Genomic DNA, 19,766 nt, shown 5'->3' with positions numbered 1-19,766 from the left:
TCCCTATGCAATACAGCTGGTCCCAGGGTGCAACAGACTCAAGAAATCCTGAGCCCAGGATGGGAGGAGGAGAAAATCAAGACCTATTTTCATATCAGGACTCTGGGAGTTTCTGGAGAACACTGTTAAAAATGTATCATTAGCCTGATAATTCAATGCTCCCCAAATCCAGAATTGACCCACAATGAATAAGCACTAAAGTCTTTGGAGAAGGACCCTAACACACCAAAAATAGGCAAAGGTTTGATTTTTTAGGCTTCTTTTAGAGTTGATTTTTCTTCAGGAAGAATGTAAGCAAGATAACTTGCTTTGAATTGAAATAAGATTCTTCACTGCAAATGGTTATTTACACGAGCCTTGCTCCCCCAAATCTCATTAGAACAGAAAGTACCACAATGATATCCTCACTTAGCTCCTCTTAGCCTGACACCTCTTCCAGCAGAAAAGACTGATTTGTGGTGATTATAAATGGGATAAATGGTATAAATTTCTAGCTTGCCCCATGTCTTGACTGAATATGGTCCCTCAGCTGGAAAAATCCCTAAAAAACTCACAGCTTTTTGCATAAGGCGGCCTTCAGCATGAAGAGGTTCATGCAGAGGAAAAATGGACAGAGCGCCAACAGCATCTGCCACAGTGGAGATTTGAATATATAAGTGATTGAAATGTGATTGAACAATTTGATTTTGGTCTTTTGATTGCAAGGAAACAAGGCACACTTGAGCTAACCAAGAAAAGTTAAATTTATTCTAAAGATACCAATAGGTTCTGGGTTTACAAGTAGAAAAACCAAAGTAATGTCAGGTCTAAAGGATATTGTAACAAGCCCTTAAGAAGTAATGCAGCTACTTGGTCCCTTTCATGGGCCAAGAATTATATCTGTAGATGCCTGGATCCTTTGCCATCATGGTCATTTTGTAACTCTAAAATCCTTTCAATCTGTAATTTCATATCTTTCTTTGATTCAGGAAAATTATTTTTTCAATTGTGATTTTTTTCTTCCATTTGTGCCTTTTCCTCCTTCTGGGATTCCTATTATTCACAAGTTGGGGCTGCTGGATTCATCCTCCAGCTCTCTTACCCTAATACAAGATTCATTAAACCTCCATCTTCCCAGGTTCTCCCATCTACCCTTTCCAAACTATTAATAATAAGTTACTTATAGTGGGAAATACCACAGAATTTGAATAAGGTCATCTTCCAGTAGTACTTAATAGCAAAACACTCTTAATTTACTATGATAATTGCATAATTAAAAAGACAGAGGAATACCAACAATAAGTAAATATGGAAATTAGTAAAGGATGGTACAAATATAGCCAGTATAAAATTAAATGTTAATGTGCTAAATTACCCATAAAAAGAAGTTTCCTCTGAATTTCTTTTGGATAAGAACATCACCCCATCACTTTTCAAATAATGCAAGTTGTACAAAACACATTAATCAATATCATTAATCACAAGTAAACATAGAATATTTTTAGCTATATGTAAGGAAGCCTTTAAGTGCCAGAGCCTAGAATCAGCTCCTTTCATTGATTTTCCCCCTACGATTAAAGATTGGTGACTCTAGGAGAGAATGAGGGGAAATGAGAAAGAATGCTTTCTCTCTGAGTGTTCATTCTTTAGAATTAAAGAAACTCGTGTTAATAGTTAAGCATCGTAGTCAAAAGCAAATAGGAAACACCTAAATTTTTCATTGGTAAACATTTTTTAATAGGAAAGCTGCTAGAACATTTTTAATTTGCTCATTTCATTGCTAAAGAACATAATTTAGGTGAGTAGTAAATTTCAGAAAATAATCAGGCACTTTACACAATGAGAACATCTGCAGTCACCCCAGGAGTGATGAAATTATGGGGCTATCAATCCTTGTGCTTCAGGGCATATTTCCTATAGTATTTCTATAATATCATCAATTACACTCAGATATTTATTTCCCTTTAAATACAACTCATTGGGGGGGTTTAAAGTACGTTATGGCCAAATAGTGCAACAGGAAGGTAAAATCTTCAAAGGTTTACAAAAACACTTTAGAGGAATTAATTCAAGAAAAATAATAAACTTTCAGGGAAGGTAAGAACAGCATTCCTTCATTTGGGTGTATTTTTTTCACACACAGAGCCTGACAGAGGGGGAACTCAGAATTTTTTGAAAGAATGAATGAACAAATAATGAACAAAGAAACAAACTTACATGTACCTGGGTCCAAATCCCAGCCTCACCAATATTGACCTTGAGTACTTTGCTTATCCTCACTTTACTCATCTTTAAAATGCAGTAAGTGTACCCACCTTTTCTTGTTATTACAGGATTGAACTAAGTAATATGTGTAAATGAATAAATTCAGTGGAACAGAGTGAACATTCAACAAATAACAGTCTAAAATTTAAGAGCTTTCTTGGAATTGATTTGGCTAATTTTTGATTAAATGGATCTAACAATTAAATCATCTCAATATATTTCATAAGAGCAAATATTTGTATGTTGCCTATATTACAAATTTGTATTCCGTTGAGTCTCTGTGAAACCAATAGCGTATTACACTACAGACATTCCCTAAAGCTATCCTTTATTTTGAACTAAGCATACATTTTCTGCTGATAAGCAGACCTCTTAGATGGTATCTTAGATAGACCTCTCAGACAATTTGTTTGGGCTGCAATAACAAAATACCATAGATTTAGTAGCTCATAAACAACAGGAATTTATTTGTCACAGTTCTGGAAACTGGGAAATACAAGATCAAGGTGCCAGCAGATTTGGTATCTGGTGAGGGACTGCTTCCTCCTACAGTAGAAGGGAGCAAGGAAGCCTTCTTGTGAGAGCACTAATCCCATTCATGAAGGCTCTGTCCTCATGACCTTATCACCTCCCAAAGGCCCCACCTACCTCCTGATACCATCATCTTGGGGGGTAGGATTTTGAGTAGTGAATTTTAGACAGACATAAATATTCAACCTAAAGCAGATGGTTTACTGTGATAAGCAAAGTTCAAACTCATAAAGAGTAGCAGCTGCTCACGTTGAAATGTCCAAAGCCCTGGCCCAAGGCTATGTGCCTTTTGACCAAAAGCATACAATTAGCATGGAAAGGATTGTAAATTATGAATGGTACTAATATTTCTAACTGTTTCTTAACAATTACCTACTTGTTGTTAGCAATTCTTTTAGGACCCCTAAATTAGATGTACCCTGCAGATACAGATGTTCCAAACCCACATGAAGAAATTCTATGTAAATAGAGTACATATGCCTTTGACTTCTCTTGACCTAACTATTTAAAAGTCAAGGTAAAAATAAATTGTATAGCATTTGTGATTAATGTAACTTTAAATAACAATGAGAATATTTCCCCCCAAACAGTGATCAAATTCTGTTTTCATTGAACAAAGTGTTGGAAAAATAACCTAGTTTATTGGACTATTTCTCCAAGGGCAGGGTTATAAAAAGTCTATATTTTTTCTGGGAAGTAAAGTGGTTTTAAATTATAAATGTAGCTGCATATAATCAAATTATCTCTTTCTTGGAAAATGTAAAATGGGACTATTTCTTAGAATTTAGAAAAAGGTTTTGTCATTTATTTCATAAATCATTCAACAAAAGACAGCCATGTACTATTTCAAATAAGTTACTACCTCAAAATGTCACTTGACTCAAAGTGTTTTGTTTTTTGTTTTTTTTTCCTTTTATTATCAACTCTGCAGGCAAGGGGCAGGACCCGCTATCTCCAGAAATGTTTGGGGAGAGGAAGAAGGGTGCCTAATATGTGTGGACTAACACTAGAACCCCCTTCACCCCCCTTCCCATTATCATCACTTAAGGAAACAGAAAGAACCCACCCACCATTCTGAAACTGGGGTAAATGCTCAGGCCACGTGACACTGTATAACACTGATTGGACTCAAATATTTAGACTCCACAGCGACACAGTGATTTATCTGGAGCTCGTTACTGAAGTATGGGCTCTCAGAAACGGGCAACCCATTCCTACCTCTACTGAACCAAAGGTCCTGCTGGCCTTGCGAAAGCTCGGCCAGGTGCTGAGAGCGGCGTGAGAACACGGCTTTGGGAGGCAGGGGCAGTGAAAAGGGTACAGAGGCACGTTCAACCCATACCTTAAGAAGCCTCTGTGCCCAGCCTGAATTTAAAGCGGGAAATGAAGGGGCATAGATTTAAACTAATATAATGAACCTTTACATCGGTCACCTAGTTTAAATCTCCAGGAAGCTGATATTATTAGACAATCAGGGACTGAGGGTGAAACACTGGAAGAGACTCTTGCCCAGACTCCCTCTGGCGCCGTCAGGCTCCCGGGATGGGGAAGCCTGGGGCAGGCTTCAGCGGGTTCAGGAGGGGGACAAAAGCCTGGCTGCCATACAGAAACCTAGGCACGAGTGAGGGCCTGCCAAGGCTGCCAGCAGCGGAAGAGGGTGGTGGTGGAGGCGGGGAGGAGGCGAGGGGGGCGGGTAACTGCTGTTGTCGGCGGGGAGATCACAGCTGGAAGGCAAACGCAGATTGTTGGCGAGGAGAACCAGCCTCCTCCGCCAGCCCACTCGCTGCGTGGAAGGTTTTCTCACGCCCCGTGCTCCTGGATGACTGCACCGGATCCCGTCGGAAGAAAGCTGGGCGAGGATGAGTCATATTGCCTAATTCCTCCTTCCGAGTCCCCTCGCCAACGCACGCCAGCCCCCTCCCGATATCCTGCAGCCGGGAGCTAAGACTTCCCTAGTCCTCAGAGTCCTCCACCAAACCCCCGGTGGCCTGCGGGAGAGGAGAAGGACGGGGCGTCTTGCCAATAAGAGCTTCGCTTTCTCGGCTGCCGCCCAATAGGCCACTGTTTACAGGCGGGGGCGGGACCAAGAGGGCAGGAGAGGGTGGTCCCTGACTGGCGCGCCGCGCCGAGCCGCTGGAGCTCACAGAAAGAGCGCCTCACTCGCCGGGAGTCTGCGTCTAGGCGACGCGGGAAGGCACTGCTGCGACCGCAGCCGCCGACGCTGGCCAAGGTGCTGGACAAGACAGACCGGTCAGCCACTTCGCCAGTTCAGCCACCCGTTGCAGCCGCGGCTGTCTTGCTTCCATCCGGGTCTCCATGGAAGAGATGGAAGAAGAGTTAAAATGCCCCGTGTGCGGGTCCTTCTATCGGGAGCCCATCATCCTGCCCTGCTCCCACAATTTATGTCAGGCGTGCGCCCGCAACATCCTGGTGCAAACCCCGGAGTCTGAGTCCCCCCAGAGCCGTCGGGCCTCGGGCTCCGGGGTCTCTGACTATGACTACCTGGACCTGGACAAGATGAGCCTGTACAGCGAAGCGGACAGTGGCTATGGCTCCTACGGAGGTTTTGCCAGCGCCCCCACTACCCCGTGCCAGAAGTCCCCCAACGGCGTCCGCGTGTTTCCCCCAGCTATGCCGCCACCGGCCACCCACCTGTCACCGGCCTTGGCCCCGGTGCCCCGTAACTCCTGTATCACCTGTCCCCAGTGCCACCGCAGCCTCATCCTGGATGACCGGGGTCTCCGCGGCTTCCCCAAGAACCGCGTCTTGGAAGGGGTAATTGACCGCTACCAGCAGAGCAAAGCCGCGGCCCTCAAGTGCCAGCTCTGCGAGAAGGCTCCGAAGGAGGCTACCGTCATGTGCGAACAGTGTGATGTCTTCTACTGCGATCCGTGCCGTCTTCGCTGCCACCCGCCCCGGGGTCCCCTAGCCAAGCACCGCCTGGTGCCCCCGGCCCAGGGCCGTGTGAGCCGGAGGCTGAGCCCGCGCAAGGTCTCCACTTGTACAGACCACGAGCTAGAGAACCACAGCATGTACTGCGTGCAGTGCAAGATGCCCGTGTGCTACCAGTGCTTGGAGGAGGGCAAACACTCCAGCCATGAAGTCAAGGCTCTGGGGGCCATGTGGAAACTACACAAGGTGAGTCCTAAGAAAACCCACCCCTGAGTCCCCGCGCCTCCGATCTTCCGGGTCTGCAGCAGACAGCCCTCTTCTTTTGCGCACAGTGCATCCCAGCCCGGGCGCAATGCAGGTGCCTAAAATATTTGCTTCCCCTGTCTGGTGCATTGCAGGAAGCGCAGGGAGATCTAAGACCGTGCACAGCGGAGTTGACTATCCCCAGAGAGCTGTTGTGGGGATACTTTAGAGCGGGGTCTCCCTGGGCGCGCTGTGAGCCAGGAGCAGGGCGCCCCCGCTCTGCTGCGGATATGCAGCTTGCGGTTGTGGCCAGCATGCGGGAAAGCGCTGCGTAACTGGGCAGAGCAGCACCAGTGCTGAGGACCGCCAGGGCCGCTCCAAGGCAGCGGCGGCTCTGGGGCTCTGGCCGCGGACCCCGGGGAGGAGGAGGAGGCTGTTGAGTTGCGCGGACCGCTGGGGGCTGGAGCTGTTGGATAGGCAGGCGCTGTGAGTCACGGTGTGGGAGGGAGAAACGCCGCGGGCGGAATACTGATGAGTCCACGCTGGCCCAGACCCCGCGAACCCTCTGGAGGGTCTGCGGATCCTGCTGCTTTGAACTCAGGACACAGAGGAGTGGGGTGGGGAAATTCTATGGTCGCCTTAGCAACTCGGCTTGCAGGCTTAGATCCCTACCCTTTCCAGAGGACCTGTGGCTGCAGGAGCTGGACTTGAGGTTTCAGTGCAGTCAAGGCCTGAAGGCTAGGCAAGCGTGTCTCCCAGGGTAACCCCTTCCTCCCAACCACCCACACACCCATTTGTCCAGGATTCAATCCTTTTCCTCTTTCAGTAGTTGTGGGTGCAAACTTTGAGGCACCTATTACCAGAATTACCTTTCTGGTCTCTTTTGATGGCGCCTCCACCAAAGCTAGCTTAAGTGTTAGGCCATGCCACTTCGCTGCTCCGAACCCTCCAATTGCCCCCTACGTTTCTCATACACTCCTTAGAATGGTCCATCATGACCTTCATGACCTGTTCCCCTTTGGCCTCATCAGCCTCATTTCCTGCCACTCATTCCCTCTGCTCCAGCCACAGCGTCTGTCTTGCTGTTCCTCAGCCAACACCAGGCACCTTCTGCCCCAGTGCCCTTGCATTTGATGATCCCTCAACCTAGAATGCCCTCAGACATCACCTTTTCAGGGAGATCTTCCTGACCACAATTTGCTGCCATTCATCTCAAATACCCCTTATTTTCCTCCCTACTCTATTGTTCTCAGTAATAGTTATCACTATCTGGCAGGCTATATATTTAATTGTTACTTTTGTATATCTATTGCTTCCCCCCCACACACACATACAGACTAGAAAATAAGCTTGAAGAGTAAATAGATCTTTATAATGCTGTCCACAGGGCTTAGAAGGAAGGGAAACATTCCTGAAGAGATGTGCATAAATTCGACTTCTACTTTTTAAGTAATCCACTTAGTTGGGGGTGTGAAGAGCAGGGTAGATTGTTATAGGGAGGGTTTCTTTACATCATTTAATTGCAAGCCCAAGGATAAGGCAGGGCCTAAAGATGGTGTTCAGTCCTCAGCTATGCCTCTATTCAGGGTTTCCCAGCATTCCTTGGAGACTGGCTTTGAGAGGCCACTGATATTTTATTTACAGAACAAATTAAAAAATCACTTTCAGCAATCAGGGAGGGTTTCTCAACTCAATATTAATCGAATGCAATCTATGTTTATAGTCACTTGTAAATGTGGATCGCAATCTGTATATGTTCTTACATATAACCTATTAAACCGTATTAGTCCTGATGGAGATCTAATTCAGAACAAATTTGAACCCCACGAGACACATGCAACTATTTTGAAAGTGCTCCAATTTAAATGTTTTTAAATGACAACTTTGAAAGTTTTCAAAAATTTAGTTCACAGCCAGTTTTTATTTCTTTTTGTGATTTCATCTTAAACTGCCAACTATGTTGTATCGCCTCACAAAACTTGGAACTAAGAAATCAATCACTCTGTCTGGAAGAAAGAACTTAGAGCCACACGCTAACCACAGCATATTTTTTTTCTATGAACAAGAGCCTATACTTTATCCAATAAGACTAAAAGCAACCTGTAAATCTGTCTATCCCTGTGTAGATTCCAAATGTTAAACCATTTGTTTCATTAGTAATGGAAGCTGTGAGTAAAATCCGTATCGGGGCCTGGGTTGATATTTGGATGTCTGTTAAAAAAGAATAATGTTAAAGCCCTTGAGACTTGACATAAGTATGCTAGGAAGGGAATGTTGATTACTCTTTTTTTACAAAAAATCACTTCCTCTCTAATCTTACGCAGATTTTTCCCAAAATAGTAAGCAAATGTAATTTTGTTCAGTCAATATCAGTATTATTAAACTGCCAAGAAAAAATAAGGCAGAAGGATGACAGATTTTAACTTTCACTTACCATATATTTACTAACAACAAACATTACTCCCCCGCCTTATCTCTTTAATAAGATAGTTAAAATGTTAACACTCTGTTTTTCTCATACAGTCTATTTATGTTCCAGTTAATGATACCTTTATTCCCACAAGAGCTCATGGGCCAGAATTTCTATGCTCTTTAACACATAGCAGAGCAAAGAATTACACCGAGTAACTCTTTCAAAGTTGGACAGTTAGTTATCTACACTGGTGACTACTCGATTTGAAAGTTTTCATTAATAGTCTGCCATATTAACCAGCCATTTCCGGTGATAAAGAAAATCCTATGAATAAATATTTTCCTTGGGGACTAAGTCATTATCTTACACACTCAGGACAAAATGACTAGTTTTTTTTTAAGTGGTTTTAAAAACAACTGGTTGAACTTCATTGGTTGTCAGCTGATCAAATTAAAGTACTTTTCAGTACATATGACCTTCAAAGTCCATGAAAAATAATACATGAAATGGCTTTACAAGATAAATATCTGGTAACAGGTCTTATTTAGTATCAGCACTTGCTATATATGGGGGGGTTTTTTTTAGCCAACTTAGGTAGATATAAAGAATTGCTTCACAAAACAGTGACTTTGTAGAAATTGGAATCATTATTTATTACTTTGTAATTTATCAATTCACATCCCTAAATCTAACATTCTTGAATTCCTGACATGTTTTATCAGTTATTGAATCAGCAGTATATTTATGACCATTCTTTTGTGTTTGTGCTGTTAAGCAAGGATTTTTTTTTTTGCCTTGTATCCTAAATACTGACTATTCATTCTGAATTTTGTCTCAGTGTTATTTCTTACCTTTTTGTTGATGAAGATTTGCAATTTAAACAACATTTAAAAATAAACAGTCGTTATGCTTTGATTTTCAAAGTATTTTGGAAGAAATACCTGCTTTGTAGTATGGTGACATATCATATATTTATGTAGCAAAATGTGTTATTTAATGTAACTAAATGACATTCAGTTAACTCTATATCAGCAGTAAACACAATATAATCTAAGATGTTCCTGTGGTAAATGTAACAGGTAGCATATGTTCATGTTTTATTAATTTTTAAAAAGTTTACTTCTAGTACAATCAGGACATCCTGTGTACAATGTAAACTTTCTTAGAGGCATTAAGGGGAATATTATAGAGAAATAAATCATTCCTCATTGTGTGGAAACATAACAGAAAGAACTAGATGAGAGGAGATCTGGGTTCCAGACCAGATGCTGCCACTCACTGGGTAGTAACTTTAAACAAGTTTTATTACCTCTCTGTGCTTCCTACCCACAAGGGGGTAAAGGAGCCAAAATCACATTTTGGAGGCATTTTGAAAAATAATTTAAATGTTTATAACTTACTAATTTCAGTTTGACTCGAGAGAAAGTTTTTGCATAAAGCAGAAGTTATTGTCTCACTAGTCAAGAAATACTACATAAAAATCTCATCCCCCAGCTTGGAGTACTCTGCTTGCTTCTTTCAGAGCACGGAGTGCAGTACAAAGGCCACTCTGGATGTTGGCCGGAAAGAGTGAGGCACATCATTATAGGTCCAGAGAGAACACTCAGTTGAATCAAGCTCAGGGTTTAAGAACATTACACAAAGGTTTATTTACACAGACAAAGGTATTTTGTTTTTCAATAACAGAGCTAAAACGCTAACTGAAATGACACATTTTTTTCAGATATTGTTATTACTTTGAACAATTAGAAATTGTTTTTTCTGTATATGCCAAGAAAACATGCTATTAATTGGAATTCAGGGTCAAATCACAGTTTGCATAAGTAAGAGAAAATTATTATATCCATCTGTTATTAAGTAATAAGATAACGCACAAAAATTACCTTTACTATCAGTACAAGAAATTATACTTCTCTCACCCAAAAACTTTTCAAACTGTGTGTATGCATATAACTTAACCTTGGTACAGAGGATAGAATTCGTTGTAAGATAAATGTTTAAGAACAAAATAGTTCTAAATAATGTCATTTTTATCAGGGATTGTTGGTTGTAAGCCTGCTTAGGTGATCTCAGAGGAATTCCATGGGAAATGAAACAAAATCAACTCCCAAGGAGAATGGAATGGAAAGCTAGAAACTAAGTTCACTCTTTGTATTCATCAGCTTGGACTGTTATGTTGTAGTAACAATTTCCAGATCTCAATGAATTACAACACAGCATCTGATTTCTTACTCATGTCAGTGCTTACTGAGAGTCAGCTATGGCCTTCCTCCACATCCTTCTTATTGTTGAGCTTAGGCTGAAAGGACATATTTGAGGTATGCCAAACTTACGGCAGAGGAAGGAGAGCAAAGCAGAACCATTCAGTGTCACTTGAAGAGCCTACTCAGATGTAACATTGTCTCTCCTGCTTACATTCCATTGACTAAAACAAGTCACGGGGTCAAACCTGATGTTCAAGTTGCAGGAAACACACTCTTCCAACAGAGACAGGCACCAGAAATGAGTCCTATGGAGGTGGGCAGAGAACATTTTGAACAAATAACGCATTTTGCCACATGCTCGCCTCTGTAATCTCTACTTCTCTTTCTCGGGGTGGGGTTCTTGGCCTACCCAAGGCCTTACATGACTCTTCCAGACCCAACTTAGCAGGACATTTCAGTTCAAGTGTTCACTATCACCTAATTAGTGTCTCTGTAGCTCTTAGTTCACATTTTCAAGTTTAGAGAAAGAATCTGATTGGCTAAACTTGAGTCAGGTGTTTACTGATGACTGTCTGGGTCATGGCCGCACCCCTTTGGCTAGATGGGTGCAGAAGACTAGGAAGAGACAAGTGAGGCATTCACCTCAGGTGCAAGACTTAAGAGGGTACCAAAACCTATTTATAGGTTTGCTGGGGTTTTTTTAGAGAGAGAGAAATAACATAGAGAATAAGTAGAGGGTTTTTTTTTGTCATTTTAAATATCTTTATCTCTGCAGACCTAAAACATTTATAAGTCTATCTTGGAAAACATACAAATATGTTTAAACCTATAAACAGGTATCTGCTTTATGTCTACTTTCAGTTTTTTCTTATACTCTTTGCCAATCTGGTTGAAAGAAAATACATGCATGCCTGTTCGAAAATATATACCTGATTCCACCTTTTACCATAATAGAAAAAGGAATACATAAGAACTGGCAGAGCCTATTGTTTAAGAATGGATTTAAGCACTGCCAAATAAAATTGTTTCTCATAAGCCTTCAGTGTTTTGTATCACTAGTTCTGGTCAAAGAAAACACCGTCTCTTAAATAATTAGCATTGGAAGTAGAATGCTAACCATTGTTGTTTGGTGTGGGAATAGCCACCTCTGTCCTTAGTCAGTGCGCATAGATGGTTGATTCTCATCTATTGCTGATTCATTCATGTGAAGCCAATTTTCCAGCCAGACAGTATCAATTCAGCTTTATTGAGATTTTTGTTTATCCTATTTTTACTCTTACTTTGCTTGCAGCTGGCATTTTTAAAAGCAACTGCTTGACACCAAATACTTATTATCGCTCTCTCCCAGCTCCAGTACAAGCCTGGGAGAGGGCCACGCTGCTCCGACCTGTGGTGTGTGCATCAGTCTAAACCATTACCTACTCGATGGACAAGGCAGGTTGCAGAGAGAAATAAATGTGAATGTCAGCGGTTAAACAGTTTCTACCTAATAAGGCTTTTTGACTTTGTATGGAGCAAATGCTTGAAAGGTTAAATATACACAGGTTCAACTGTAATTACAATCCACCAACAGCCAAAGGAAAAATAACTCTAGAACATAATCTACCATTTCTGATAGTCTGCACCTTAGTTTCTTTTCATCCGTGCAAATAACCAGGAGCTGATTTTACTATAGATGTGTGTGGTCCATTACATAGTGGTGATCTTGATATTCATACCATCATCCAGATGATACACCAATATATGAAATTGATAAAATGGTGTCATTTATGCTATGTCACCCCCCACATGTATGAAATATTATCCCAAGAGCAAAAGTAACATAAAATCAAGTGTAAAATTGGTCTTCCATCCAAACTAATAAATCTTACATGGCACAGATAAATCTGCAATGCTTTTAGCAAGCAGGTGTATTGATTCTATTGCCCATCAATCATCTGGCCAAGACTTAGCAAAGAAATATGATAAACACCTTTCAGCACACAATATAGTACGAAGAAGCTTGATGTTTATATTGAACTTGTGTTATCTGACAATCTCCTGCCATTATGCAAGCAAATCTGACACTGACGGAATTAAAGTATTCAGGATTAAATAAATTTTTCTCTACTTTCCACTTTGAGGATCAAGAAATAGAGTATATAGAGACTAGTATAAGCACTGACTTCAAGCTGGCTTCCATCAGCACAATAAGGATACAGCATGTAACTACCATTTCCTTACAGTTCAAAAACAGCACCTTTACACCTGGACAACTAGGACATGGATTTCTGATTCCTCTGGTCACTGCATATGAAAATTTTGTGGCAAGTTGGAATTGATAGTAAGGTCCTGCTGTGCAGATATAAAACATAGTAGTAAAACTATTGGTATCAACTAGCAAATCAGCACATAAATATTTTACATGAACTTTTAAAACCATAAAGCCAAAGAGAAATGTAATGCTTCTGGCATTGAGAATATCTTTGATTCTTGTTTTCCAAAAAGGCTGCATAATCTTACATTTCTACCAACTATGTATGAGGGCTCCAATTTCTTCATATCCTCTCCAGGGCTTGTTATTGTCTGTCTTTTTGACTATAGCCTTTCCAGTGGATGTGAAGTGGTGTCTCACTGTGGTTTTGATTTGCAATGACTAGAGATATTGAGTATCTTTTCATGAGCTTGTTGGCTACTTTCATATTCTTTTTAGAGAAATATCTGTTCAAATCCTTTGCCCATTTTTAAATTGGGTTACTTCTCTTTTATCGTTGAGTTGTAAGAGTTCTTTTTATATTCTGGGCACTTACTTTTAAAATTGAAGGGACAGAGATGTGAGCCTCTTATCTCTCAGAGAGACTTACAGGAAATAAAAAACAGACATAGAGCTGAGCATGAGGAGAAACTTGTCAAGACTGGCTCACCAAGCCCTGGCTGGTGTGGCTCAGTGGATTGAGTGCCAGTCGGCAAACCAAAGGGGTCGCGGGTTGATTCCCAGTCAGGGCACAGGTCTGGGTTGTGGGCCAGGTCCCCAGTAGGGGGCTTGCTAGAGGCAAACACACTTGATGTTTCTCTCCCTCTCCTTCTCCTTCCCTTGACCTCTGTCTAAAAATAAATAAATAAAATCTTAAAAAAAAAAAAAAAAAGACGACTGGCCCACCAGAACCTATTGCTAATTTCTTGCCCAAAAACCTTTACCAGCCAGTTCTGAGGCAAGATTTGAATAAGCTGTACCAGGATTGGCTCCTAACAAATAGAAAACATGGAAAAGTCCAAAAGCAGGATGGGAAAATAATGTAGTTATCAAGCTCCCTGGATATGATGGCTGTGTTTCCTTCTTACCTCTAGTTCCACTTTTCCTGACTTTGGTAATGGATGTCTGTTACTTATGGGCTGCCAGTGTAATATTCAAAAAAGTCACTTTAGGGCCCTGACTGGTGTGGCTCGGTTGGTTGGGCATCATCCCACAAAGCGAAAGGTTACCAGTTCAATTCCTGGTCAGGGCACATGCCTGGGTTCCAGATCAAGCTGTGTATGAGAGGCAACCAATTGATGTTTCTCTCTCACACTGATGTTTCTCTCCCTCTCTTTCTCCCTCTCCTCCCCTCTCTCTAAAAAATAAATACATAAAATCTTTTTTTAAAAAGTCACTTTAGTGTGTCAAAATGGTGCCTCTTCACTACATTTGAGAGTTATGAATTGATAAAAGAGACATTGGTTCTTTGAGATCATTTGCCCAGCCTCCAAAGTCAGAAAAATAAATGCCAGGACACTTCAGGAAATTACCAAAGTCACACAGTACATACTACAAAAAAAAAAAAACAACCCTGCTGATTTCTTAGAACTTGTATTAATATTTATGAATATTCAAGGACCCATTTTCAGCTGTGTGCGTGTGTGTGTATTCAATGAAACACAATTGAAAAACTAAATCTCTGTTTTGGAGGCTCTCCTATGCCCCCAGACAACTATAATCACAGGTTTTTTTTTCCATAGCCCTGACCACAACTATCAAAGTTTACTTTACCCTTGTTGTTCCCTCTTTAAGGGGATATTGTATATGCCTATACACTTGAATTAATGTTCCTTCACTATAAATAAGGGTTTTTTTTTAACATTGGCCTTCAAGAGATAGTGCCTTTGCTCAAAGGATCCATCTAATGGTAGGAACTTGAGCATGAGGATGAAAAGGAGAAATTTGTAGAGGTCAGAGTTTGCTTTGTCCCTCATACAGGGGGACTGCTGCATTGCATGGCTGACCCCTTGCATTGACTGCCTGACTGGCTAGGCAATAGTACAAAAGACGGTTATGGGATGAAGCAAAAGAGAGTCTCCTGTTGCTCCTCTCCCCTTCTGGTGCACTACTTGCCAGTTTTGATGGCTCCTTACTGAGTACTTTCTGCTTCTCCCCCCTGCCTATGGTCTCCTGTGAATCTCCTGTCTGTAAGCCCAGATTTGGTTTCAATATACGAGCCTTCTTTAGTGATCATCTCCATGCCTTGTTCTGAGCAGTGTGTCCTGTCTGCTCATCCAGCTCCAGAATCTTGACCAGCAACTTCAGGGGAGACTCTCTGCCCAGTCCATCTGGCTTGTGCAACTTCTGCCTCCAGCCTAACGCTGGCTTTCCCAGCCCTGGCTTCCTTCCCAGTGAAAAGTCTGAACCTAACAGCCCCTCAGATCATGCTTTGTGGGCAGCAGCTTCAGGGCTGGCACTGATCCCAACAATAGATTATTGTAATGTACTTGGCTGATCACCTGTAATGTTAAAATAAGATTATAACATGTATATCTGGGTGGTATAAAATGTAATCACATAACTCTTTCCTTTTGAAACATGCCATAAAATGATTTAACTAACTACAAATACAGAATTCATTGATATATAGCCACCACTGAAATTAAATATGATGGCAATTTAGTAGAACTTGGAAACTCTGCTTACATTAAGAGTAGGAAGTATAGAATAATTTATAAATTTCATCTGCAAAACAAGGAAGGAATGATTTACTAGGTAGAAGATTATTTCACAATTTGGAGGCTAGCCAGACTGGTCAATTGCTGTCTCCTGAGTCAAACCAAAGAGTTCAATTATATTATAATTTTAGTCCCTCAAGTCTTCTATTAACTTTTATGAGAACAAAAGCATCGATTCACCATTTATATTATTTTGCATGTTGTTACAGCTTTTGGGTTATGATCAATTATTAAGTTTTCTAAAACTATAGGTACAAATGTTATTATTGTGAGATATAGTCATCAAAAATTAACCTAGTGTTTTAGAGACATTTTAAATTAGTATGTCTGAAGGGATTTGTATAAAATTTACATAAATATTAGACCTGAAAATTAATTTCATTTAGTATTTCTTTACATCTTCTGATTTTCTTCAGGGATTAAATCATTATCAGTGGCATATTAAACCTACTACATTCCTTCCTACCATATTGTTCTATAATCTCCCCAGCTATGTTAAAGAATTTATATGTCTATATTCAGAGCTCTGTCCTCACTGTGACTCCTTCAAGGCCCAGTGCAGGATAGATGGGGTCCTTACTGTTGTTGATCCAGACTCAGGATACTGATGGTATAGCATGAGACCAGTGGTTGTTCAGCAGGCACTGAGCTCCAGTTTTATTAAGCTGCGCAAGTGGCAAAATTCACACAGTAAGGGAGATATCCAGTTTGACCATATAAACAAAGCACTTTCATATGCCCAGAAAGAGGACTACATAATGGTTACACGGATAATGGTGTGTGACTATTTTAATTTCCAAGTGCCTCTGAGAAGAACTGGTTCTTGTAACATATTAAAACCAAGGTCATGGATCAGTTGTTGCTATAACAAGATTTGCTGTGTAAACTGTGCTGTGAGTTGTGATTTCATATCAGTGTCTTGTCCACCATGAACTATTTCTTTGTTTAACAGTGAAATCATGAGAATTGAGTTAGGAGGACACTGTGCATGTTGAAGCTGAGACTGAGGTCCAGGACTTAAGTCTGACAGCTCATGGTCACCTTACCTCAAACTTTAAAACACCTTATCAGGGTAACCATAACACCTACAGGAAACATGAGACTCCTTCCTCCCTGTGCCTACAAACGGTTGATCACCTCTACCATTGTGAAGTTGCCACATCAGTGCCTTGTTGGCTGAGAGCAAATGCTGACAGCATTTGGACACATATTAAGCTAGGAGAATCTGCAATGCACAGCAGGAATTCAGGTAACAGACAAAACAATAGTCAGAGAAAGAGAAAATAGAATAAACATGACAGAAATGCAAAAACTAGTCCCTGGTAAAACCCTTGTATAGCAAGCACTGAAATGAGAGTGAGGGTCCAAGTAGGAGAGCCCAGCGGAAGATGCCTTTTCTGGATAAAGCTATAGTGCGGTGGCCTATTGTGAGGCTTACTGGTACAAGGTCAGGAAAGCTGGATTCTCTTCCTGGTCAACTGTTATTCAGGTAATACAGTGGAGGGGTTTGGAACATGGGCCTTGAAGCAGACTGCCTGGCTTTAATCCCTGGCTTTTTCACCACTTAGCTGTTTGAACTTGGATAGATCCCTTGACCTCTCTGTGCCTTGGTTTTCTCATCTGTAAAATGGAGATAACAGTTGGACCAACCTCTAGGTATTGTTGTGAGGTTGAAAGTGGTGGCAGACATCAAACCCTTGGAATAGAGCCTGGCCAGATTAAGTGCATGATTCATGTGTGCTAGTGTTACCTGCGAAATGGGGCTGGTCATTTCTGCCTAGACCTGGGGTGGTGATAAGGACTGGACAAGACAATGAGTGCATTAAAAAGCCTTTTGTACCCTAGTAATAAATCCAAAGGTTGTTTTTAAGCACCTTTCACATAGAGGCAGAGGATAGAGAAACAGATGAAAGGAGGTCCAGGAGACAGAGAACTTTATCAGGAGGTTATGACAGTCCCTTAGGGTCACTCCTGACTTTGAGAACATATCATTCCATAAGAAAAGAGGGACAGGGGTGGGGGGTGGGGGCGGGGATAGTGGCAAGAGGGTATTACAGGAACTACTATAAAGGACACATGGACAAAACCAAGGGGGAGGGTGGAGAGGGGGGAGGGAGGTGGGTTCACCTGGGGTGGGGTAGAGGGATGGGGAGAAAAGGCATACAACTGTAATTGCATAACAATAAAAAAAATTAAAAAAAAAAAAAAAAAAAAAAAAAAAAAAAAAAAAGAAAAGAGGGACAGACATTCTGAAAAAGAGCCCAGGCTTTGGAGCCAGAAAAATTCACTTTCTTCACTTACTTGAGTTTATTTTTGGTAAATTATTTAGCCTATCTGTGACTCAGTTTCCTCATATGTGAACCCACCCACCTCCTTGGGTTGTAAGAAGGGGGCAAGCTCAATGATATTGTCTTTGAAAAGTACCTAGCATTAGCTGGGCTTCAATAATTAATAACTTTTATTACTCAAAGGTCATTTAAATATTTGTTTTGGTCCTCAGGTACTCTTGTAGCTGCTGACAATATAACAATAAAAAATACACTTAAAAATCACAGCTCGCTAGATTAAAATTATTTAATGAAATATTTGTTGAATTCTTGCTGTGACCCTTTTTTAGGATCTGACAAGAGAGCACACGAAGATTCTTTGCATTCAGTGTGTCATGCACCAAATGAGGTAGAAGTTGGGTGTATTAGGCGTCTTCAGAAAAATAGAGCCAATAGGAGATTATATATATGCACAAATATACAGGGTGGGGCAAAAGTGGGTTTACAGTTGTTTGTATGGAAAATAATACAATAATCAATAAATACTAATACAAGAACAAACTGTATTTCACATACTCAAAACTGTGAACCTACTTCTGCCCCATCCTGTGTGTGTGTGTGTGTGTATGTATATATACATACATATATGTATATGCTTTATTATAAGGAATTGGCTCATGCATTTGGGTCTGAGAAGTGCCATGATCTGCCATCTGCAAACTAGAGACCCAGTCAAGCACCAGGGGAGCCAATGGTGTAATTCCCAATATGAGAGCAGGAGAAGACCAATGTCCCAGCTCACACAGGCAGGCAGAAAGGGCAAATTCTGTCTTCTACCTTTTTTGTTCTGTATAAGCCCTCAATGGATTGGATGATACCTGTTCACACTGAAGAGGGCAATCTGCTTTACTCAGTCAACCAATTCAAATGCTAATCTCATCCAGAAACAACCTCACAGACTCATCCAGAAATAATATTTCGTTAAACATCTGGACACCCAGTCAGGTTGACACATAAAATTAACCATCACATTGAGTCAGTTAAAAGTTGGCCAAGAGCAATAAAAAATTCAAATAGATTAGACCCATCCCCCAAAGCCTTGAGAGTTAGGACAGCTCAGCCATCTGTGTTGCCATTTGTTCCTCCTCTGAGCCTACTTGCTGCAAGGCTTTCTGACTCACACTCTCCTCTTCGTGTTTGCAAGGAATTCAGGCCACGACTTAAAAGAGGGCAGCAAAAAAGGGTGGGGGGGGGGAAAGTTGACAAGCAATAAGCTGCTAAGGAACGTTCCAAAATACAACCCCATATGGGCATGTGTTCCTGGGAGCTTTGTGTAAACCAAATCATATTTTAAATGTCTAGAGACATTCTCAATGTATATTTTTAAAAATCCTCTGGTATATAGTTTCAAATATAAATATCTATTGTAAATCCACATTGCCTAGATTCCAAGATGCCAACAGGTTAATAACATGTTTTTAAATTTTTTTCTAGAAAAAAACAGAATTTTTAAAAAGTATTGTAAGATACGTCCCAATTTCAGAAACGTTAACATGGAGTGAGAGTTGGGGAGGGGGCCCATCAAAGAATTTGGAATAGCAGTGGTCAAGTGTAATAGAAAAAGCAGGAGATGCAGAGTTAGAGGCCCCTTTTCTGATCTTGCGTCTACCTCTTGGGCAACCTACCTGACTCCGCAGGACCTCCACCTTCTCATGTGTGGAATAAGGATATGGGATCAGATGACAGCTAAGGTCCATGTCGGTGGCAGATTTAATTGGGATCTAGATCTATTGATGTTTCTCTGGATCAGTTCCTGACAAGAGTTTCTTGAATGAAACAGTCTGCTACCTGCTGCGTGTGCCTTTGTCAGAGACACTTTAATTTTCCTCCTGTTTCAAGTTCCTCAGTTGGGGCTTCACCCTTTGGGGATCAAAAGAAGATACTAGGTGGTGGCAGCATCTTTCATTTCCCTCATTTAACTTTGGGCGTGGAAGTGCCCCAAGGGCTCCAGAGCCATGT

At 41.3% G+C, this 19,766-nt stretch overlaps 1 protein-coding gene across 11 annotated transcripts in view; it reads left to right on the top strand.

Annotated features, from left to right (window-relative positions):
• Window positions 1–4,483: 4,483 nt before the first annotated feature.
• TRIM9 (tripartite motif containing 9) overlaps window positions 4,484–19,766 on the top strand; it is a 100,491-nt gene continuing 85,208 nt past the window's right edge. For 6 of the 11 annotated variants that reach the window (XM_045201840.2, XM_045201838.2, XM_045201846.2 and 3 more), the window contains exon 1: window positions 4,918–5,913. In XM_045201840.2, coding sequence (XP_045057775.1) covers window positions 5,092–5,913 — 822 coding nt within the window. In that variant the 5' untranslated portion in view covers window positions 4,918–5,091. Of the gene's footprint in view, window positions 5,914–19,766 lie in introns of all 11 variants that reach the window. The other 5 variants (XM_045201837.2, XM_045201839.2, XM_045201836.2 and 2 more) reach the window with 2 other exon arrangements.

The sequence above is a fragment of the Desmodus rotundus genome, chromosome 7 (genome assembly GCF_022682495.2).
Source record: "Desmodus rotundus isolate HL8 chromosome 7, HLdesRot8A.1, whole genome shotgun sequence".
NCBI lineage: Eukaryota > Metazoa > Chordata > Mammalia > Chiroptera > Phyllostomidae > Desmodus > Desmodus rotundus.
Note: the sequence above shows the minus strand (reverse complement) of the source record. Positions and strands in the feature narration are given on the sequence as shown.